The following is an 18,265-nucleotide window of genomic DNA, read 5'->3' as shown; positions in this document are numbered from 1 at the left end:
GAGGCAGGTCTCCGCGGGAATCTGGACCCGCCGGCCCGGGGGCGGGGCCTGAGCCGGGGGCGGGGCCTGAGCGGGGCGGGGGCGGGGCTTGGCGCGGACCCCGCCCCGGTCCGTCCGTGAATGCGCTCCGCCGGGCGCTGCCTTGAAGCTTCCTCGGCCGCTCGCCGGGTCCGGGAGCGGGCGGCGAGATGCGCCCCCTGCTCGGCCTCCTGCTGGTCTTCGTCGGCTGCACGTTCGCGCTGTACTTGCTGTCGACGCGACTGCCCCGCGGGCGGACGCTGGGCTCGGGCGAGGAGCCGGGCGGCAGGTGCGTGGCGGCGGCCGCGGGTCGGGTCCGAGGATGCGGTGCGGGGCTGGGACGTTCGGTTCCGGCGTGGGAGCGTCGCGGGTGGGGGCTCAGCTCCGGGGCCGGCGGGCGGGGCGGCGGGTGCCCCGGGCGCGTCTGCGGGTGTCGGCGGCGCGGGCGGGAGTCGGGGCGGGCGCCGGCTGCCCTGCGTCCGCCCGCGGGGCGCTGTGCACTTTGGGCGCGCGGTCTGCGGCTTCGCGCGCGGGCGGTGATTTGCAGCGGGAGGCGCGGCGCCTCCTGGCGGCGGCGCGGGGGCATCGCCGCGGGGCCCGGCCCTCGCCCGCGGTCAGCCCGCCCGCCCCGCCCCCGCCGCCGCCGCCGCCGCCGCCGCAGACCTCAGCTCTGCCCCGCGGCCTCCGGGCTTTCGGTCTTCGGGAGGAGAGTGGCACGGACAGCTCTGGATCGTGCACGGAATGGGGCGCCCGGGGGGCTCAGGGGCCGAGCGCCTGCCTTGGGCTCGGGGCGTGAGCCCGCGGTCCCGGGATCGAGCCCCGCGTCGGGCTCCCTGCAGGGAGCCTGCTGCTCCCTCTGCCTGTGTCTCCGCCTCTCTCTCTGTCTCTGTCTCTCATGAAGAAACAAATAAAATCTTAAAAAATAAATTATGCGGGAGTGGAGTCTCAGGCCGGCCCCGTCCTGGGGGGCTCCCCTCCCCGCGTGCGGCTGGCCGGGATGCTGCCGATGCCTGAATCCTGAATCCGAGGCTGACGGTTTTCAGTCATTCCTCGGCCCTCCTTGAGAAGGGGCGGCGGGCGTGCTGGGAGAAACTTTGTGGTGACAGCGACGACGGTTTGCTCCTTCCTCATTGATCATCGACGGCCTCAAGGGCCACGCATGTGTCAGAGGCCCCGTAACCCTTGCACCCGGTTCAGGATGCCCTAAGGGCCAGATAAAGACGGGGCGGGGTGAAAAAGCAGCCTCCTTGAAAGGGTCGCTTTCATGCCTGACATGTTATCAAGAAGATTATGTTTATGGTACTGGAGAGATAGGCTTTCCCCAGAAAAATCTTTAATTAGCTTGTGAGTGGCTGTTGGGACAGTCTGTAACCTCCGAGCCCGGCCGACGAGGGGGAAGCTTCCGTGGGCGTTGGCCTGCAGCTTGTGGGGAGGGGGCGTTCCACGAAGGGAAGGCAATTTGGGACATTTAGTTCTTCCCTGAAAATCAATGCGTTTGCCTCTTAAGAATAGAGCAGAAAAACCCGAGAACTAAAAGGGCACTTACCGCTCATTTTTCATATAAGGAAATTGAGGCCCAGGGACTAGCCGGAGGTGAGGCTGCTGGAGGCTAGCAGAGTGGAGATGTTAGCCTGGGTCTCTTGCTTCCCAAACCCGGGCTCTTCTGTCTGCCTCTGCTGTGGTGTAGCAGGTCGCCCATCACCCTAGGCTCCCATTGCGTGTGTTCCCAGCAACCCCAGATGGGCGCATTTCTGAACCTACTTTGGAAAGAAGCCACAAGTGACTTTCTGAGGTACTAGGCTGCTGCGGACTCATGTTTCCATCTGCTTTTCCAAACCCCCAGGTCACTGTGGTTCCCCTCAGACCTGGCCGAGCTGCGGGAGCTCTCCGAGATCCTTCGAGAGTACCGGAAGGAGCACCAGGCCTATGTGCTCCTGCTGTTCTGCAGCGCCTACCTCTACAAACAGGGCTTTGCCATCCCTGGCTCCAGCTTCCTGGTCAGTGCGCCCCCCCCCCCCACCCCCCGCACCATCCCTGCCAGGAAACCACCTTCTGTTTTGTGGAGGAGCCCTTAGGCTGCAAATCACAGAGTCTGGAGGAGGACTCCTGCGGCAGCCACCTGTCAACAGCCTCCCTTGCATCCAACACTATCCTAGTTGCTTTACTGACAACTGTCCTACCGCCTCAGCGTGTGAGCATCTGTATCACGTTGTACAGATAAGGAAACTGTGGTGAGAAGTAACTGTCGGCGGTGACAGGGTGAGGAGGGGCAGGGCTGGGCTCTGAACCCATGTCTGCCTAGCTCCAGAGGCCGCCTCTCCTCTCAGGTGTGCTGCTTTTGTTTCTTTTGTTTCTTCTTCTTTTTTTTTTTTTTTTTAAGATTTTATTTATTTATTCATGAGAGACAGAGAGGGAGAGAGGCAGAGACACAGGCAGAGGGAGAAGCAGGGTCCATGCAGGGAGCCGGACGTGGGACTCGATCTCGGGACTCCAGGATCACACCCTGGGCTGAAGGCGGCGCTAAACCGCTGAGCCACCTGGGTTCCCCTGCTTTTGTTTCTAAGGCCTGCATGGCCGTGCGCTGTCCCGGAGACACACACACAGTCCGGGCTGGGTCAGCTGTGCCTCCTCGGAGCCTCCGGAACGCTCTACAAGTTGGCGCTGTTTTCTAGGACTTTTTAAAAATCATTTTCTCCTTTAGCCTCTGAGCTCTTTGAGAACCAGGCCCATTCCTTGCTCTCTCCTTTGCCTGGCTCAGGGAAGTGCCTTCACAGATGTTCGATGAGCAGGTGCAAGCTGTTGATGGTGCTGTGGGGCTGGAGAGGCTGGGGAGACCTGGGGGGCGCCGGGGGCAGCCGTCGGCGGCCTGGGCACGCGCGCTCGCTGCGGGCTGTTGCCGCCTCAGGGTCTGAGAAGAACCTTACTGCCCTCCGCGCAGCACTTAGAGCAGTTTCATGTAAACGCGTGTATATTTGAACCCGGGGTGGGTTTGAATCTCAGCTGTGTAGCCACGGGCAAGCCCTTTAACGTCTCCAACCGTGTGTGCTCATCTGGCACGTGGGGCTTCTCCTTCACGTTGCTGTGGGGGGATTAACCGGAGCAGTGCGTCAGAGCAGCTGGCTCCCGGAGGGCCGGCACACGGGCGCCCCGTGTTGTTAGACGACCCAGGGCCTGAGCAGGGAACCCGGAAAGCTCCCGTCTGTCCTGCTCTCTTCGCCTGCCTTGGCATCTTTTCTCGACTCTAGGCTCGGGCTGGATGCACTTAGGCAGTCTCCGTCGGAAACTGGAAGAGAAGCAAACCTGTCCATGTCAAGAGACGGGAAGGTGTGTGGTGCTTGAAGTCAGGGACTGACTTCTTGGGGTTGCCCCTGTGGTTGCTTTCCCTCTTGTTTTTTGTTTTTTGTTTTCTTGTTTTTTTTTATAAAGTAGGCTCCATGCCCACTGTGTGTGGGGCTTGAACTCATGACCCTGAGATCAAGAGTCAGGTGCTCCCCCCTCCCCTCTTGAGCTGATCCACTTCAGGGCAGAGGGTCACGTGCTACCTGGGAGCGAATCCTGTCTCTGCCTGGTGTGAGCTTGGGCACGATACTTAATCTGTCCCTCGTGGAATGGTGTAAGGACGGCATATGACACAGGGTCGCAGTGAGGATTAGTAAGACGTAGTCAAGCACTTACCATATAGTAGGTGCTCCTCAGACCCCTGCCTTCTCACTTCGAAATTCCCCTTTTACTTTCTCTCTTGGCCTCATGTTTGGCGGGGTGATGTCTCCCAGCCAGACTGTATGGAGCATGGATGCGTTCACTCTTCATGGTTGTTAATCTAAGACTTTACTGAGTGTCAGCTGGAGCTCGGGTCAACAGGGCACCCCCAGTGCTCTCTACCACACAGATGTAACCCCAGCAAAAAAGCAAAGAAAGAGGATGTTTTCTGTAGCTGGTGTGGTCTCACTGAAGGAAAACTTGTGGCTTATGTTCATTTAAAATAGTAACAGTAGGGACGCCTGTGGCTCGGTGGTTGAGCGACTGCGTTTGGTTCAGGTCTTGATCCCGGGGTCGAGGATCGAGTCCCGCATCGGGCTCCTTGCAGGGAGCCTGCTTCTCCCTCTGCCTGTGTCTCTGTGTGTCTCATGAATAAATAAATAAAATCTTAAAAAAAAATAACAAGAACGTGTTTCATCTCTCCCTTCTGGGGGCAGGGCCCCCCGCAGCCCACGCAGCAGGCTGGGGGCTGTAAACACGTGTTGTCCCAGTGAATTTTCTCCTGCCTTCTGAAGTGTTCATCCTCCGCCCTTTGGAAAGTGAAGAGACCAAGGCCAGGGGTGCAGTTCCCAGCCCCATCATCACTTTTCATTCACCCCTTCAGCACAGGAGTTGGGTTTTGGTTGGGAAAGTCACTGAAAGAGAAGGGAACCTATGACTCTTGGGCTCCAGTGCAAGGTGACTGGTAGCCACTAGATGCTCTAACGGCTGACGGTTTGGTTTGGTTTTGGTTTTGCAGAACATTTTAGCTGGTGCTTTGTTTGGACCATGGCTGGGGCTCTTGCTGTGCTGCGTGTTGACGTCAGTGGGCGCCACGTGCTGCTACCTGCTTTCCAGTATTTTTGGCAAACAGCTGGTGGTCTCCTACTTCCCTGACAAAGTGTCCCTGCTGCAGAGGAAGGTAAGGAGAGGGGTTGCAACTAGTGCTGAGGCCCTGAGCGTCACCGCACGGCCCTGAGGGGCGTGCAGGCAGGAATTCCCCCTCCTCGGTTCCTCCACCCTGCTCTGGAGCTCCTCGGGTTCCTTTGGGTGTGTTCACGAGGCCCAGCCCTGGGATCAGATTCCAGCTTCGTCATGACCAGCTCTGTGACTTTGGGCACGCTCCTGCTTAGCCTCAGGTACTTTCCATTTTCAAAAGGAGGAAAACATGCTCTACCCCGGAGGGTGTTGGAAGATTCAGGGAGAGAATACGTGAAGCATCTAGAACAGTGCTTGGTGCTATCAGATTTTCAATATCTAGAGATTCCTTCTGCTGCCTAATGGCCTCATCTCTTTTGGCTACAGGTGGAGGAAAACAGAAACAGCTTGTTTTTTTTCTTACTGTTTTTGAGACTTTTCCCCATGACACCAAACTGGTTCTTGAACCTCTCGGCTCCGATTCTGAACATCCCGATTGTGCAGTTCTTCTTCTCTGTTCTGCTCGGTAAGAAGCTGGCGGGGTGAGTCTGAGTCTTCGGCGTTGTCACGTTGGGGGCCTGCCCTGGGTTACCAGCTGCATGGCCGTGTGCCTGCCTCTGAGAGCCCAGTTTGTGAAGAACAGTGTCAAGCCTGTGGCCTCAAGTAATTATTTCCTGACTTCAGATCTGCTCAGGGCTGAACAGAAGACCCATAAAATTACTTTTGGGAAAAGTAAGGCTTTTCCATTCCACGATGGTATTTAGCGCATAGCTTGTGGCCAGCACCGTGCTAGGCGCTGGGATTAGAAGTGTCATCTGTGGAAAACCTTAGCAAGGGCTCAGTGAATGCTAGCGGGAAAGTGGCGCTGGAGTGAGGGCATATGGGGAGAGAAAGGAACAGAGCAAGGGACTTCCTTTCTGGCTCTGGCCCTGTTTTGATTAAGATCTGCCTTGAGAAGAGCTGATACTAGTAAAGTTCCTTCTTGCCTTTTGACCATTGTCTGACCTTCAACGAGCTACTTACTGTCCTCCATGGGCCGCTTGGCCAGAGGAGGGCCTGGGACAAGAGCAGTGTTTCTCAGAGTCTGGGCCTTGGATCACCTTTAGCAGCGTGGTACTGTGCCTACAGTCTGTACAATCAGGGACTGTTGTTTTCTTCACACTGGAAGTAAACCACCCTCTTTAAGCCCAAGGCAAGGATTGCCTCTCTTAAACCTACCTTAGACCATGGAGGGAAAGACCGACTACTAAGGGGTTCTAGGGCGAACATAACAAATCTGTGGTCGAGCAGCTGCTATTAATAGGGAACTCTTGAGCGAGAAATTGAGATCTTAAATCGAAGCAACATCGACCACAGCTCATTCTGGTCATATTGGCTTTCAGGCAGAGTGCCTTGGTACTCCGTCAGCAGCCTGTAATTACCGAGGTGGCAGGAGGCTTGGAAAGACTCTGGAGACCAGGGTTCCAGTCCCCTCTCTGGCAGGCTGTGTGACCTTGAGTGCTCTGTGATCTTGAGGCATCGACTACTGTAGGGGGCCAGGGGATTATCCGGGGGTCCCAAACCAATTAGTCTCAGGAGTGGGGATCAGGAGAAGCTGTTAGGATGCGGGTTCCTGGGTTTTATCGCAGGCCCAGGTCACCAGAATCTCTGGGGTGGGGGTGGGAGGGAGCCCAAGGATGTGTTTTTTAACAGCTTCCCCAGAGAATTGTTATGTGACCAGCCTGTCAGGCCGCCAGTCAGACGTTTGGGATCCAGTGGATTTGATGATCTCTCAGAGACAGTGTAGAATGCAAAAGTAGTGCTATTTTTAAGAAACTTGTTTTTATCCTATGCATACTATAAATCTTATGATGCTGGTGCCTTTCATAGACTGTTGGGTGCTCAGAACCCAGTTTGAAGGCACTTCTAGCAAATGGGTGAACTTTACACTTTTATTCTTCACTCATTTTGTGTTTCCTATTAAAACATTTTTTTTATCTTACTGTGGTGTACATATTTTTGTCATCAAGTCTTTTTGTAAAATGGCAGTTTATGGGGAGTGAGGAAAGGCGGGGAAGGAGTAGAGAAGGGAAAGAGGTAATGTGCTTAGGGGTCAGTAGTTGGGCAAAAAACAAAACAAAACAAAACAAAAAAACACATCTGGAGTCACAGTTGTGAATTTCTGGGGCCATTTCCAAAGGGTTGTTGTTCTTCATCTTGCTGGCCCTAGTAACAGGCTCTTTCCCTTTCCTTCCAGGTCTGATCCCGTACAATTTTATCTGTGTGCAGACAGGCTCCATCCTGTCAACTCTGACCTCTCTGGATGCTCTTTTCTCCTGGGAAACGGTCTTCAAGCTTTTGGCCATTGCCTTGGTGGCCTTAGTTCCTGGAACCCTCATTAAAAAATTTAGTCAGAAGGACCTGCATTTGAATGAAATAAGCAACACTAATCATCTAAATAGTAGAAAGGACACATGATCTGTGTGGTTTTGGTTGCCATGTTCCTGGACTTTGCTGCTTGTCTGTGTAATGGTGTGGTCCTCTGCAGCCCCTCATTGTTCTTCACTACCCTCAACAGGTGATTTGGACGCTGTTTATCTGTGTGTGGTGTTTTCATAAAGGACACTCTGAGTGCTCTAGAAGGTGAATTGTATCAGGTTCTCCAACCAGTCCTGGAGTAGCAGGACACTCTGTGAAATGGATGGCCTTCTAGAAGATCCTATTTATAATTTATTGAATAACAGGGAACTCAGGGTAGTCTGTTGTATTTGCCTCTTGCCAAGCCCTGAGCTGCCCTAGGAGAAGCTGCTGGTTGTCCTTGTCTGGAGTGCCTCATTAGCAAAGCAGTAGGCTGTTGTGACAGGTGGTTAAGTCCCCAGTGTATGTAATTGGTGTAGATGATGACGTGAACCCACGTCACTGACATTACCCTTTGTCTTGCTAGTCTCTTGAAGAGCGTCCTGCACTTTTTTGCTGATGACCTACCTCTTCCATAAACCAAGGGAATCAAGCTGAGGAACCACATGGAACTTGCACGTACACAGCTCACACGCCCAGCGATTTCCGTGATGCTCTTTGCGTTCAGATGCACTGACGTTCTTGGATGTGTTAGACCTCTTAGTTGCATGTTCTGATAATGGAGCTGACTGCAAACAGACTATTAAATATGAATGCAGCAAACTCTATGTCATGGATATGTTCTGGAGAAATTTTTACCTGTCCGAATGGGGCAGGGCCCTTGGCTCACTGGAACCAAATGACATTTTCTAATCTGTCCTTCCTGTGGGAATCCTTTCTCCACCCTCCTGCTAGGAGATTGGATTCAGTACACTTAGCTCTCAGCCAGTGTACACTCTGAATATTTTTAATTTTGTCATTTGTTGAGAATAACTGAGGTATAATTTTATCTTTTAACCCAAAGAGGAAAACTTGGTTTTAGATTACTTTGTTGTGTTTGATTTTAATGATCTGTGGCTGTTACTGCTTCTTACAGCTGCGGTATTGAACGGGCACAGACCTGGGTTAATGGTGCCAGGGACACGAGGACCTTGGTGCCTACACTAACCAGCTCTGGGATTCTGTAACCCAAAGGAGTAACTCATTTCTTACCAGAACGGTTGCCTTTGGGCATCATCTGCTGGGTTTTGATTTGGCTTGGCCAAGAATCTTGCCAAGGCTTTCACTTGGGCCACTTGTTCTACATGAATTCTTGAGCATACTCCTGTTCAGTAGGAAGAATGAATCCCCAAGTCCTGGTTTTGAGACATGGTATGACACAAAAAACAGCCAGGACTTCTTTTTTAAAGATATGTTGTTTTAAAAGAAGCTTGGTAATGAGTGGGGGTGAGGAGAAGGCTGTGTGAAATCTGTGGCTTTTTGTGTTCTGGAGGAGGAGGAGGTGGAGGGAAGGGGAAACCAGTGTTTTCTACACTATTGCAAGTGTGTGCCCTTTGTCCTTTACAGGACCCTTATATTTTATGTCTTTATCCCTCTTCCCCCATGATTTTGCTACAATGTGCCTTACCATTTGTGAGTTTACAGGCAAAGCAATTTCCCAAATAAATGGATATAAATGTTCTGCGTGGTGCGTGGTGTACATGTTGCTAACTTTCAATTCCCCCTGTCATTGGGAATCAGGATTGGCTGAAAATCAGACAATCCAAAATGGTGTTTTAGCTTTCTACTCTCAGGAGGTTTCTTACCACTCTTATTCTTTGGAAGCCAGAATTTTGTTTTCACTGTTTTCTACACTTACTTTATAGTGGAGTCAGTAATAACAGAGGAGTGACTACAAGTTGGGCAGCAGGGAAGCCGTGGGAAACAGGAGGGCACCTGTCCAGCCTGTGACAAATCAATCAGGAAGAGACTATGAGGAAAGAAAACCACGGTTTCCCTTCCTCCTGTGGGGGTGTCTGAAACAAGGAGCCACAGAAACCAGCCTCTCCACACCTGGCTCTCCTGGCCGCAGGACACCCTGCATGTCAAATCTTCTTACCCTAAAACTCTGACAAATGCCGAGACGTGTGACGGCAGCTTTCAGGACACACACAGCACCGTAGGAAGAGACAGGACCAGAAAAGAGTGAAGCACACTTTTTAATTCCATGCATTGGTTTGCTTCGATAGTCGCTCTTGTTCCCATCACTGTACAGTTGCTCAGCACAGATGGAGCTGGCATCAGAGACCACAGGGAACAGGGGACTGATGGTACTTGAGACCCAGGGGAGACAGAGGAGGAAGCTTGTTTTGAGACTTAAGCATGAAAAAGAATTTGCTCCAAGTTGATAGGAACTTAAATTATTGCGGTAAAGAATCCAAGTGGGTCTTCCCACTCCTGGAGTCTAAGAAGAGGGCACTCTGAGGGTGGAGAGCCACTCTAGTGATCCAGTCCATAAGGGACTCTTCCTAAGAGCCTGCACATTCTGACCGGGGTTCCCTGTGTGTCTAACCATTGGAGGACCCTTTCCGCCAGGTCACCAGGCAGCAGCCCGGGGCCAGGAGCCAGCGTTCCCCTGAGTGTTGTGAAGTGGCTCAAAGAGTAAGCCTGGGATCCTGCCAAAAGTACCCTTAACAGCAGCCTTGCGTCCACCTGGGGTCTGGTCTTTGTGAGAACCTGCCATCATGCCCTCATCATGTGACAGTTAACAAAAGCCTTACCCCAACTCCTTGGGAGTAACCCTGTTTCTCAAAGCACTGCTTTCAGAGCTCCCCTTTTCTGCCACCTGTCCCTGAGAAGTGTTCCAGGTTCCAGAAGGGTCTTCTTCTTGGCAGCCTAGTTCATTCCAGTTTGAATAGATGCTCGCAGTATTGGCTGTAACATGCAAACAAGCAGACTAATGTAACTCTGATGTGCTGGTCTGTGAGGATGGTAACATTGGTGGTATGAGTATAGTAGGGCATTTCATTCTATGAAGTCAGCAGAGAAGAAAAATCTTGCTGCCTGGAAAGGCACTAAGTTCACACTGACAGTACAAGTCAAAGTCTTAAAAAAGAATATCACATTGTTTTGGTACATTAGCCTCACAGAGTCTAAGAAAGAAGCATGTAACTGGGACTCAATACATTAACTTTGTTCATAGAAGGGGAGGGAGGAACATGCCTATTGAACACAATGAAATGATGTAAATGAAGAGATACTTTGGAATTCCATCCATCAGTGATTGGAAATTATTCAGTTGGAATGGTAGTCCAAAAGGACAGTGGGTGGAAGCAAGTGGCTTTTTTCCTGGCAATGGTGCTGACCCCCAACAGCCATAGGGTGGGCTCCATAAGAGCACTGGTGTGATATCCTGTTACTCTCCCTTCAGGTGTAACTCAAGTTATCAAACCACCTGGAGAAAATTATTTATGAGCTCAGGGTTGGGATGCCAAAACATCTCCCCTTGCACACCAATTCCAATCAAGTGGTAGTTATTGTTCCCAGTGCTGTGTTGTGAGAGGTGCTGAGGCTGTGTCCAGGCTGGGTAGGAAAGAATATGGCGGTCAATAAATAACATCAGTCTTGGGTGTTCAGGGTGGAGGTGGCAGATGGTGGTATGTGGTGGTATTTTGATTTCTGGCTTAGTGGAAAAACAAAACGGCACACTATACTCCAGAACAGGGCAGGAATTCCTTGGATTCCAAATATGTTCTATTCTGGAGAATTCAGTTCTAGGAAGTTCAAGTGGAAATATTTTATGAAAAGGAGGGAAAACTTGAGACAAAAAGGTGTGGGGATAAAAAAGTTAAATTATTTGATCACAAAGGATGCATTCACATGGAAAGGATGTCAATGCTTCACAGTAGGGGACAGCATTTAAAATTGGGTTGTATCAGGAAAACCAAACCCCATCACTTCTATTACTTAGGGTAAGAGGGAAATTTAGCACAATGAGGCCCTGAAATGTATGTCTACTACTTATTAACTCTCACTACAAAAAAAAAAAAAAAAAAAAAAAAAAAATTTCCTTAATTCCAAAAGGATGTTAATACTAAAGTTTTTAAGCATTTGAAATTCAAGTAGGCTGTACCAAATCATCTTACAACGGAGCTAGCTAGTATCTTCACACTTTTTGAGTAGGAGCTCCCACAATCTTGCAAACAGGTCAGGCAGTACGGTCTATTATAATTTCAAAGTGGATGTTGGCTTCTCAGTCCCTCTGCTAAGCAATTAATAGGAATTGTTATCAGAGGACATGATCTAGAAATAGCTGAGAATCAGAACCAAATGTTCATCTGCAACACAAATTAAAACTCATTATCTTGCAGTCAGTCAAAAACAGATGCTAAATGAATGTGAATGCTCATCCCAAGGGGGTTAAACTTTCAATCAACACCGAAGCTTGAAATCACAGTCTTGTGAGGTTCCTTATAGCAGGTTGCACAGTCCTGAGGACTGAAGAATCAGTTCTTCGATTCCCTGAGCTCTGGATGCAGCACTCTTCAGATGACAGTGGAGTCGTTCCCAAAGAAACACACACTGATTCAAAACTGTCCTGGTTAGTTCAAGGCAGGCAGTGAAGAAAAAGGCTGAGACAGAGAAGGCTTTTAACCTAGACTAGGGACACTGTTTCTCTTCTGAAGCCTCTAGTCACTTCTACTAAAAATAAAAATAAAAATAAAAATGTTCAATGTGGAACTTTATTCAACTCTTGACAATACAGTGAATGACTAAAGATTCAACACTGTCTGCTATCCTAACATGCTCATAACAGTAAACCCAGATAGGTATATATGGCATTATCATGACAGGCAGTCAAGATAGGAACTCAAAAAACAAAAAACAACCCATCAAAATTATGAGGTATCAGGTGTGGGTTTTCTAGGAAGACCATCACTGAAAGGTGTAAGACAGAAGCTGACCCTTGTGTTTCCCTTTTGCCACTAGAGATGGGCAATAACTGGACAAACTGAAGTATGTTTTCTGTTGGAGAGAAAGAGGGTGGAAACTTGTAGCCTCTCTGTTCCCAGAAGCGATGAACAAGAGAGAGATTCACAGTACAGTGTGGTCTAAAGTCCAAGGATGGAAAATATGGCCTTTCAAGGTACTTTTCCAGCCCTATGACCCTCAGGCCTCCTTCTAGAATTTTTCTAGTCTTTAATGGGATTATATCACACCTAGGCATTTTATGTCAGTGTCATGATATATATATTCTTTTTCTTTTTCTTTCTTTTTTTTTTTTTTTTTTTGAGGTTTCCCTGCTATTCCCAGCCAGGAGGAAAAAAAAGATTTTGGTGCTATGGGACCTCCTGGCAGGAAGGAGATGACAAGCTGCCCGCTCTTGAACATTGCCTAACCCAGGGGCCCCGGGTGACAACTCCCTAGGCCAGTTCCTCCTAGGGCACTAAATAATTCTCTTTTTGCCTCTAATGTAGTCTCATGATTTTATTTCTTAAGAAACTTGATAAAGTTTACAGCTTTTGAAGTATTTGTCCATCCACTCCATCATCTGCCCACCCAGGAGCTTTTCAGATCAAGTCAAAACCCCAGTGTATCCACCGGGCTCCAGGGCAGAACCCGCATCCTCAGATGATTGTTGTTGCACACAGAAAATGAGGGGATACAACTCAGATGAATACCAGGGAGCTCCCAAATGGCAGTTCCATTTTCATTCCTTCATAAAAATCATAAAAATCCATCATTATCCATGGTTAGCAATAAACACAATCATTGTGCTACACTGTAAACCACACCTTCTGATCGACAGAAAATGAGAATGATAATTATTATAAAATAAAATAACAATGAGAATAATGCCATAACTTAAGATATTTCATGTAGTCCAGCTACAGAATTTATACAAAATGGAATAATTTAATGCAAACAATACTGCTCTCTGCATAAGTTAAACATTTTCCTTCATCCTACCTAAGAGCTATAAATTATAGACACTACATTTTAAATCAATGTCTCAACATAAAGTGTAAACAGATGGAGGGACCAAACAAGCAAAAGGAATTGCTCTACATTCCCTCCGCCTTTCCTTTTTGGCTGATGCAATCAGTGACACCCAGAGGGGGGCAACGTTTTCATCTGTGTCGGAAATAGTTTAATACCTGAAGGTGTAAGTCTTTCCTAATGTCCAACATGATGCACTGTCAAAGAGTTGAGCCATGTTCTTCAGGTCTTGAGCCTAGAGAGGTCGTTTGACAGTAGTAACCTATCTTGGAGAAAGAGATGGAAACTAGGCCAACACCTGTTTTTATATAAAATTCTAGATAAAAATTCCTTGAAGCCAAGGCACCATGAAGTACCTTGGGATGCTTTTCAAAGCCCATGAACCCAGAGCGAAGCAGGACTTCAGGCCTTGGACAATGTCAAATCTTTCTGATTGCTGCTCAGCGGCAGGTGTTCTTCTCAGAAATTTCTAAATTCAATCATTCCAAACTGCATTGATCCAGAGTGCAGTAAAACACATTTCACAAGTTGCATTTAATGAAAATGCTATTGTGGGAAAGGAGTTGCCTTTTGTAAGTTGCTTATTTTGCTTTTATGCTGCTAGTGGTAGCCAGGCACTAAAGCTTCCCGGATAGAATGAGTTAATGAATGAAAACAAGGGTGGTGGTGGTTTGGGATTGGACACTGGACAGACTCACACACATGCTAGCTGCCTTCAAAGTCTGTTCTGTTTGAATCAATATGACTCTAGTAGACGAGCAACCTGGTTCCACAGAGGGGCGATCTCACCTTCTCCACGAAGCTGAACTGAGACATTGTGAGAATGTACTTTCACAAATTCCACATTTGCTTTTCTAATACTGTTGTAAATCTCCTTTTTCTTTTATGAGCACCCCCTGCCTTTTTTTCCCTCAAGGAAGTGGTCAATAGGTGGAAAGGAAATAGGCTACAAAAAAATGGCACTTGAGTCTGAAAAATCAACACATTGGTCAAGGTCACACATTTGTCAAGGTCATGGCGATGACAGCATTAAAATGGGAAGTATTGGTAAAGACAAGGTTTGACGCTGTCTGTAAGTCTCACTACCAACTGCTGCTTCAAATTTGTAAAATGAAATCAGCTTCCACGTGGGTAGTTGTCTTTTTCCTCCTAGAGGAAGCAGATGCCCTCAAAGACCTTGGGTGCAAGTATCTGGTCACCAATCTTTTCTAGGTCACTTCCATCACCATGTGGATAAGCTGGTTGAACTTAATGTGGTCTGTTCACAAGTTACCTGGAATTGCTTTTCTTTTGTTGTTCTTTGTTTTCTAAAATAAAATGTCTTGCTCTGGCTCTTCTTCAGTCACTTATGGCCAAAAGAACTGGTCCCCTGTTCAAGTAGCAATAATACCTCCTGGCCCCACAAATTCCCAAGGATGTTGCTCCTAAATTCAACTTCTTTCTTTATCTCTCTCTCTTTTTTTGCAAGAAATTATTGTCTCTCTGTCATATATAGTTCACTCTTTACAGTACAAAGTGTTAAAATGTCAAACAAAAATAAATATCAATGTTACAGTAGCTAGAATATTCAATAAAATAGATCCCTGCCATTCTTGATTGAAATGTTCAGTGAGACTTAATTTCATTTGGATATTTTTTTTTTCCAGAGATTTGCGAAGTCTCATGTTCCTGTTATTGCAGCTCATTTCTAGGGGTAAGAAAAATGGGGCGGCTCTCTTCCCAGACAAAAAAGCAAGGAGAGAGGGGAAATAGTCTATGGGGTGGGAAGGATTTGAAATGCCAGTATTGTCATGAGATCTTCAGGATGGGTTTTCTTCCATTACCAAGTAGCAGAACTGTAGTGTTTATTGGTCCTAACTGTGGCATCAGAACACTCTCCATCAGAAGAGTCACAGTCCGATTCTTCAAACTGCATAGGATTCTGCAAAATCGAGACAAAATAAAAAGCTTAATTCATTCAGGCAGTCACTTAGTAAACACGTACCAGATACGTCCCACATGACAGGCACTGTGCTGGGTTGCTGGCTAAGATAAATGAGACCAGGTCCTGCTCTTGCAGGGCTTCTGGAGAAAGAAGACATATAAAGGGGATGATGGCAATGATGATGATGGCGATGACAGCAGGACCACCTGAGCCCTACTAATGTAGTGTTGGCTATGACCTGGGCACTACTTTAAGTGCCTTACATCTAGAAATTCACTTAATCCTCACAACCCCCCAGGAGACAGATGCTGTCATCACTCCCACTTTACAGATGAGGGAGCTGACCTACAGAGAGGTTAGCAGCTTGTGCAATGTGGCAGTCAGTAGAGAACTCAGGCTGGACTTGGCATGTGGGCAGTCCGATTCCGGGGGTGTACTTTCGGCCGCTATGCTAACCTGCCCTCCAACGGCAGGAACTATACTGTACTGTGTAGGAACTGAAGCGTTCCACAGGCTATGAGAGCATCATCCAGGGTACAGTGGAGACACGGAGGAGAGAGGCTCATACCCTGAACCACAAGGGAGATGGGGCTAGGGGGAGGTGACGTTTGACTTAATCTTAGAATGAAGGGTGCCTGAGCAGTTCAATGTTTGTGCCTCATTTGGGAGAGCTGCCCTTATTTAGGGGAGCTCTGTTGATCTCTGTACTTCGACTTACTTCTTGGAGGCATACTAAGTGGGAATTGTAAAGGCCCTAGGGACTCAAGCATGCTCTAACTCTGAAGAGCTACAGTGATAAGGGGAGAAGGGAGGAGAAGCCCCACCTCGTAGCCACGTTCCTCCGCACACAGCTTGCCCAGGGACATCTGTGTCTTCACGCGGCGAACAGCGCACTCCTTATCAGAGAGCCCATCTGAATGCGAGGATATCTCAATGGGGATCTCTGGCGTCTGGGACAGCAGGTCATCTAGCTTCTCTGCCAGGTGGTCTTCAAGTTTATCCGCTAACTCATCAGGACTGTTGGAGTGGTCACTGGTATTTCCCTCCTCTCCATCAGACACAGAGAAATTCTCAGAGCTAAAGGTTGAATACGACTGGCAGCTGCTGATACAGCGATGGGGCCTAGGACCACAAAGAACCAGAGGATCTTAATCACAGGAACAACCACTGTTCTTCCCTTGTCTGTCCATCATAGCCTCGCTGAGAGGTTACCTAGGTTTCTCCCGATCCCTGAGGGAGATTCAAATCAGATAGATGGGTGCCATTTAAATTTAAAGCAAAAGAGAAGAAATTTTGAATTTCCCTTTTCCTTTGGTCACATGTTTATGTGGCTCAGCACTATATTCCAAAGCTGATGGCTACCACTGGTCTTTGAAAAACTCAGCTGGTCTGATCACAGTGTGCACACGCATGCATGGTATGGAGATGTTCTGCTTCTTATGCAAAGACCTCCCAGATTCTTTTGTTTTTTGTTTTTTTTTAAGATTTATTTATTTATTTATTTATTTATTTATTTATTTATTTATTCATTCATGAGATACACGGAGAGAGGGAGAGAGAGGCAGAGACACAGGCAGAGGGAGAAGCAGGCTCCACGCAGGGAGCCTGACACGGGACTCGATCCCAGGGCTCCAGGATCATGCCCTGGGCCAAAGGCAGGCACTAAACTGCGGAGCCACCAAGGGATCCCCGACCTCCCAGATTCTTAAAGGCAAAGGAGTCTTGGGAGATGCTTTGGTCTAACTCATTTCTCAGCCCATAAAACTGAGCCAGAGAAGGAAAGTGACTTGTTCCAGGCCACATCATCACAGAAGGCAGGCTGCAGCTTGGGCTGGGTCTACTCACACCCCACTCAATGTCATTCTCTCCCTCTCCCTCCACCCCAGTTGCATTTCCCATTGGGCATGGCAGCCCTGAACGGCCGAGTGCCTTCACTCCATCAGCTAATGTAACCCCCAGTGGAGATAACCTTGGAAAAAACGTTTATTCTGCAGCTGGGGGCACTGCCTAGTTCTAGTTAACATGTGAGTTTTACTTAGATGAGACTAAATCTGTGGGGGGTAAGGGGAGGGAGAATTTACAAAAGTTCATTTCTCTCCCATTGTTTATGAGTAGCCTATAATTAAGAATGCTGTTAGCTTACATTGGTTTCAAAACAAAACAAAACATACAATAAAAAAGAAGACTGCCTTTTTCCTCTATCATCTAATCTTTCTATATCTCTTAATATAAAGTGGTTTTGGGCAGCCCCAGTGGCGCAGCGGTTTAGCGCCGCCTGCAGCCCGGGGTTTGATCCTGGGGACCTGGATCGAGTCCCACGTCGGGCTCCCTGCATGGAGCCTGCTTCTCTCTCTGCCTGTGCCTCTGCCTCTCTCTCTCTCTCTCTCTCTGTGTCTCTATGAATAAATAAATAAAATCTTAAAAAAAAAGTGGTTTTGATGGCATATGATCTGAGGCTTGCCAATGACCAGGCCAGGTAATAGGCTGGGGGGGGGGGGGGGTTTGCGGGGATCAAAGACACCTTGAAAAGAGCCCATGTGGGAAAAGGAAATTAAAGTAGGATTCAGGATCACCTGGGTGGCTCAGTCAGTTAAGCATCTACCTTTGGTTCAGGTCATGATCCCAGGGTCCTGGGATCAAGTCCCACATTGGGCTCCTTGCTAAATAGGGAGCCTGCTTCTCCCTCTCCCTTTGCCTGCCACTCCCCCTCTCCTTGTGCTCTCTCTCTCTCTCTCCTTCTGTCAAATAAAATAAAATCTTAAAAAAAAAAAAGGATTCACACTACATCTCAAAGCTGGTAACAGAAAGGAGACAGGGAGAAAAATGTTATAATATAAAAAGCAAAACTATGCAGTAAAAACATATATATAATTTGCAGCTAACAAGAAAGGCAGGAAGCCACTAGGTGGGCCGAGTTCATTGTGTGTCACAGGAACAAAGCTAGAAGTAATGTTAACTGTGATGTCAGTAGAGTGAGTTCAGAGAATGAAAAGACATTTTACTAGAATCCAATCTCACTGCATAGGAGAAGCCAAGGACACACAGTAAGGCAGCAATAGTAATGTGGCAAGAGTAGCTCAGGGGATGAGAACAGATTTCAACTTTGCAATATGGAGACCCAGAATACAATTTATCAAATGAGTCCCTTGGTTTGCAGAGAATTCCTGTTTCTGGGCAGGTACACAAGCCTTCCTAGGCAATTCTTAGAGCTTTACTCTTCAAGACCAGAATGTGTAATTGCAGAAAAGGCTTTCTTAAAGGAAAGCTAGCTTCCCTACTCCTATGTAAGGGCAGCTCTTATTCTAGAACCAG

At 48.3% G+C, this 18,265-nt stretch overlaps 3 protein-coding genes across 5 annotated transcripts in view; 2 read left to right on the top strand and 1 right to left on the bottom strand.

Moving 5' to 3' along the window:
- Positions 1 to 2,000, top strand: part of LIPH (lipase H) — a 56,457-nt gene extending 54,457 nt beyond the window's left edge. Inside the window, exon 11 of the transcript XR_005383835.1 lies at positions 1,862 to 2,000. The gene's annotated coding sequence lies outside the window, so the exon portion shown is untranslated. The remainder of the gene's footprint in view (positions 1 to 1,861) is intronic.
- TMEM41A (transmembrane protein 41A) lies at positions 117 to 8,731 on the top strand. 2 transcript variants are annotated; one of them, XR_005383836.1, is made up of 6 exons: positions 117 to 307; positions 1,862 to 2,015; positions 4,517 to 4,678; positions 5,062 to 5,200; positions 6,911 to 7,231; positions 7,598 to 8,731. XR_005383836.1 is itself a non-coding variant. In XM_038583618.1 (5 exons), the coding sequence occupies exons 1-5, from the start codon at positions 189 to 191 to the stop codon at positions 7,129 to 7,131; spliced, it is 795 nt and encodes a 264-aa protein (XP_038439546.1). In that variant the 5' UTR covers positions 117 to 188; the 3' UTR covers positions 7,132 to 8,731. The 2 variants fall into 2 exon arrangements, 1 of the variants encoding a protein (XP_038439546.1); XM_038583618.1 differs by having other exon boundaries at positions 6,911 to 8,731.
- A 516-nt stretch (positions 8,732 to 9,247) lies between these two features.
- The window catches only part of MAP3K13 (mitogen-activated protein kinase kinase kinase 13), a 142,258-nt gene continuing 133,240 nt past the window's right edge, over positions 9,248 to 18,265 (bottom strand). For both annotated transcript variants that reach the window (XM_038583611.1, XM_038583610.1), the window contains exons 13-14: positions 15,778 to 16,075; positions 9,248 to 14,950 (exon numbers count right to left, since the gene is read on the bottom strand). In XM_038583611.1, coding sequence (XP_038439539.1) covers positions 14,849 to 14,950; positions 15,778 to 16,075 — 400 coding nt within the window. In that variant the 3' untranslated portion in view covers positions 9,248 to 14,848. The remainder of the gene's footprint in view (positions 14,951 to 15,777; positions 16,076 to 18,265) is intronic.

This window comes from Canis lupus, chromosome 34, assembly GCF_011100685.1.
Source record: "Canis lupus familiaris isolate Mischka breed German Shepherd chromosome 34, alternate assembly UU_Cfam_GSD_1.0, whole genome shotgun sequence".
NCBI classification, from domain to species: domain Eukaryota; kingdom Metazoa; phylum Chordata; class Mammalia; order Carnivora; family Canidae; genus Canis; species Canis lupus.
Note: the sequence above shows the minus strand (reverse complement) of the source record. Positions and strands in the feature narration are given on the sequence as shown.